This window comes from Austrofundulus limnaeus, unplaced genomic scaffold (genome assembly GCF_001266775.1).
Source record: "Austrofundulus limnaeus strain Quisiro unplaced genomic scaffold, Austrofundulus_limnaeus-1.0 Scaffold982, whole genome shotgun sequence".
Lineage (NCBI taxonomy): Eukaryota > Metazoa > Chordata > Actinopteri > Cyprinodontiformes > Rivulidae > Austrofundulus > Austrofundulus limnaeus.
In genome coordinates this window covers 34933-38197 of record NW_013953384.1, presented here as the reverse complement: position 1 = coordinate 38197, position 3265 = coordinate 34933, and the positions used below count along the sequence as shown (strand labels likewise).

Genomic DNA, 3265 nt, shown 5'->3' with positions numbered 1-3265 from the left:
TCTGGATAAACAGTCTGGATAAAAGTCTGGATAAAAATCTGGATAAAAAGTCTGGATTAAAAATCTGGATAAAAAGTCTGGATAAACAGTCTGGATTAAAAGACTGGATAAAAAGTCTGGATAAACAGTCTGGATTAGAAGACTGGATAAAAGTCTGGATAAACAGTCTGGATAAAAGTCTGGATTAAAAGACTGGATAAAAAGTCTGGATAAACAGTCTGGATTAGAAGACTGGATAAAAGTCTGGATAAAAAGTCTGGCGAGCAATATCTGTTCACCCATGGAACTAAAATGAGCAGAACACAACCTTAAATCTAAAACTGAAGATAAGACAGTAGCTAAAATTAGCAAATCAAATGCTAAGGATACAATTAGCCAAACAAATTGTAACATCAGCAAAACGATTGCGAAAATGAGCAAAACTGATGATAATCTTGTGGCTTCTGCTACTTGTATACCAGAAAAACAAATGCTAAAATTAGCAAAACAAACGCTAAAGCTGGCAAAAAGGATTAAAGGATCTGGATAAAATGTCTGGATAAAAGTCTGGATTAAAAGTCTGGATTAAAAGTCTGGATAAAAAGTCTGGATAAAAGTCTGGATTAAAAGTCTGGATAAAATGTCTGGATAAAAGTCTGGATAAAAGTCTGGATAAAAAGTCTGGATAAAAGTCTGGATTAAAAATTCTGGATAAAAGTCCAGAATAAAAGTCTGGATTAAAAGTCTGGATAAAAGTCTGGATTAAAAAGTCTGGATAAAAGTCCAGAATAAAAGTCCGGATTAAAAGTCTGGATAAAAGTCCGGAATAAGAACCCGGATTAAAAGTCTGGATTAAAAGTCTGGATAAAAGTCCAGAATAAAAGTCTGGATTAAAAGTCTGGATAAAAGTCCGGAATAAAAACCCGGATTAAAAGTCTGGATTAAAAGTCTGGATAAAAGTCCAGATTAAAAGTCTGGATAAAAGTGTGGAATAAAAGTCTGGATTAAAAGTCCGGAATAAAAGTCTGGATAAAAAGTCTGGATAAAAGTCTGGATTAAAAGTCTGTATAAAAGTCCGGAATAAAAGTCTGGAATAAAAGTCTGGATTAAAAGACTGGAATAAAAATCTGGAATAAAAGCCTGGATTAAACGTCCGGAATAAAAGTCTGGATAAAAAGTCTGGATAAAAGTCTGGATTAAAAGTCTGGATAAAAGTCCAGATTAAAAGTCTGTATAAAAGTCCGGAATAAAAGTCTGGAATAAAAGTCTGGATTAAAAGACTGGAATAAAAATCTGGAATAAAAGCCTGGATAAAAAGTCTGGATAAAAAGCCTTGATAAAAGTCCAGAATAAAAGTCTGGATTAAAGGATCTGGATTAAAAGTCTGGATAAAAGTCCGGATTAAAAGTCTGGAATAAAAGTCTGGATTAAAAGTCTGGATTAAAAGTCTGGATAAAAACAAACGCTAAAGCTGGCAAAACATATTCAGATTAGGAAAATGATAGCTAAATGTAGCAGAAAATGGTAGCAAAACAAATGCTAATGCTAAAATCAGCAAAACAGCAGCTAAAATGTGTAAAAAATGCTAAAGCTGAAATCAAACGTACATGTGATGTGATGGACTTATATATTGGAATATTTGAGCTCAAACACAATAATGACAGTGAGCTGAATATCAGCTGATCTTTTAACGTCAGCAGAAGAAAAAGAACCAGAACAAGAGACAAACTGAGCAGAAACAGGGACAGAAAATAAAGAAAACAGGAGACATGAGGACAAAATGTAGCATGGAGGCATCTGAGGGTAAACAGAGACAATGTATGGAGACAAAAGGTCACACAAAGAGACAACAGAAGACGTGGGGTCAAAGATGAAGAGGACAAGAATATAAAAACAAAAATGGACACATGTGGACACATAAACTAACACAAGGACACAGATGTTGACGAGGATTCAAAGAACAAAAAGGTTTTAAGGATTTCAAGAAATTTTGATGATTTTAATGAGGTAAATAAAGTTAAATCCTTCATAAAGTTATAAACTAAAGTCAGAGCTAAAATGTCCTCAGAGAGACAAACATTAGATGCAGGAATGTCTGAACTGTAAACAACATTTGTTTATGTTTGTGTATAAATAAACAAACACTGTTCCTGGTTATTTGTTTGTTTGTGGATCAGATTATTGTTGGTCAAATGTTTTCATCCTGCTGATCATCTTCCTCCTCCTCTTCCTCATAGATGAAGCCATCATCATCATCATCATCATCCTGACCACAGGATGTTTGGGTCTCTGTTCGGATCCTAAAACCTGCTGCAGACCCGCACGTCTTCCTGTTCCTCCGCACAAACCCGCACAGATCGCGTTCAGACCCTGCCCCACGGCCCGCAGCTGGACCGGATCCGAGGCCTGGGTCCATGTAGGACGGCCTGTCTCACCCGCCCTCTTCCTCTTTCTGCATCTTTTGTTGCGAAGCGCGCCGCGGACCCTGAGCGCTCCGCTCCGGAGCTCCGAGGCTCGGGCCCCGCGGGCCGATGTGGACCGAGTACGGGCCCCGGTCCGGGTCCTACCTGGTCCAGCGGCAGGTTGGTCATCTCGCTGACCGGCTGCAGGAGGCTGGAGCCGGTGCAGGCCGTGGACGGAGCGCGATCGTCGGCCATGGCTCCGCGGAGGGGCAGCGCGTGGATCCGGATGGAGCGGCTGAGGGGCGGCGGAGGCTCCGGGATCCACCGGGGGTCTGAATGTCTGCCCAGTTCTTCCTGTTCCTCCTCCTCCTCTTCCTCTTCCTCACCCAGTCTGTCTGCCTCCCTCCCCTCCTCCTCCTCCTCCCTCCTAATACTTCACTTTCTCCTCTCCATCATAAGCTGTTTTCCTCTTCTCCCACCAAAATAAACACATTGGAATAATTTAATTCAATCTAATATTCTGCGATTAATCAGCAAAAATAAACAGAAAACAGGATTTCATCTTATTCACAAGAAACACAATGTTTGAACCAATCATTTAGAATTACAACAGAAACACAATTAAGAAGTGTTTCCAGGAGCTATAAGGCTCTAACCTCACTTACTAACTGGTTTCTTTATCAACAGTGTAAAAATAAAGAACATTTTAGAAGTAAAGATGAGCAGAGGGTCACCAGTCTGTAGACTGATATCGATCTTCAGACCTTAAAGAGTAACTTACCCCAAAATTAACATTTTTTTTAGCTGATAAACTGTCTAGAATGTGTCTAAAATGTTATATAGTACTTTTTCTGTGCTAATTTTGATGTTTTTGTGCGTATTTG

General features: G+C 39.2%; 1 protein-coding gene across 1 annotated transcript in view; it reads right to left on the bottom strand.

Moving 5' to 3' along the window:
* Positions 1 to 2762, bottom strand: part of LOC106533614 (membrane-bound O-acyltransferase domain-containing protein 2) — a gene marked incomplete at its 5' end in the record, with an annotated part of 11386 nt that extends 8624 nt beyond the window's left edge. Inside the window, 1 exon segment of the mRNA XM_014029983.1 lies at positions 2547 to 2762. Within this exon segment, the coding sequence (XP_013885437.1) occupies positions 2547 to 2762 (216 nt within the window).
* Between the last annotated feature and the right edge of the window lie 503 nt (positions 2763 to 3265).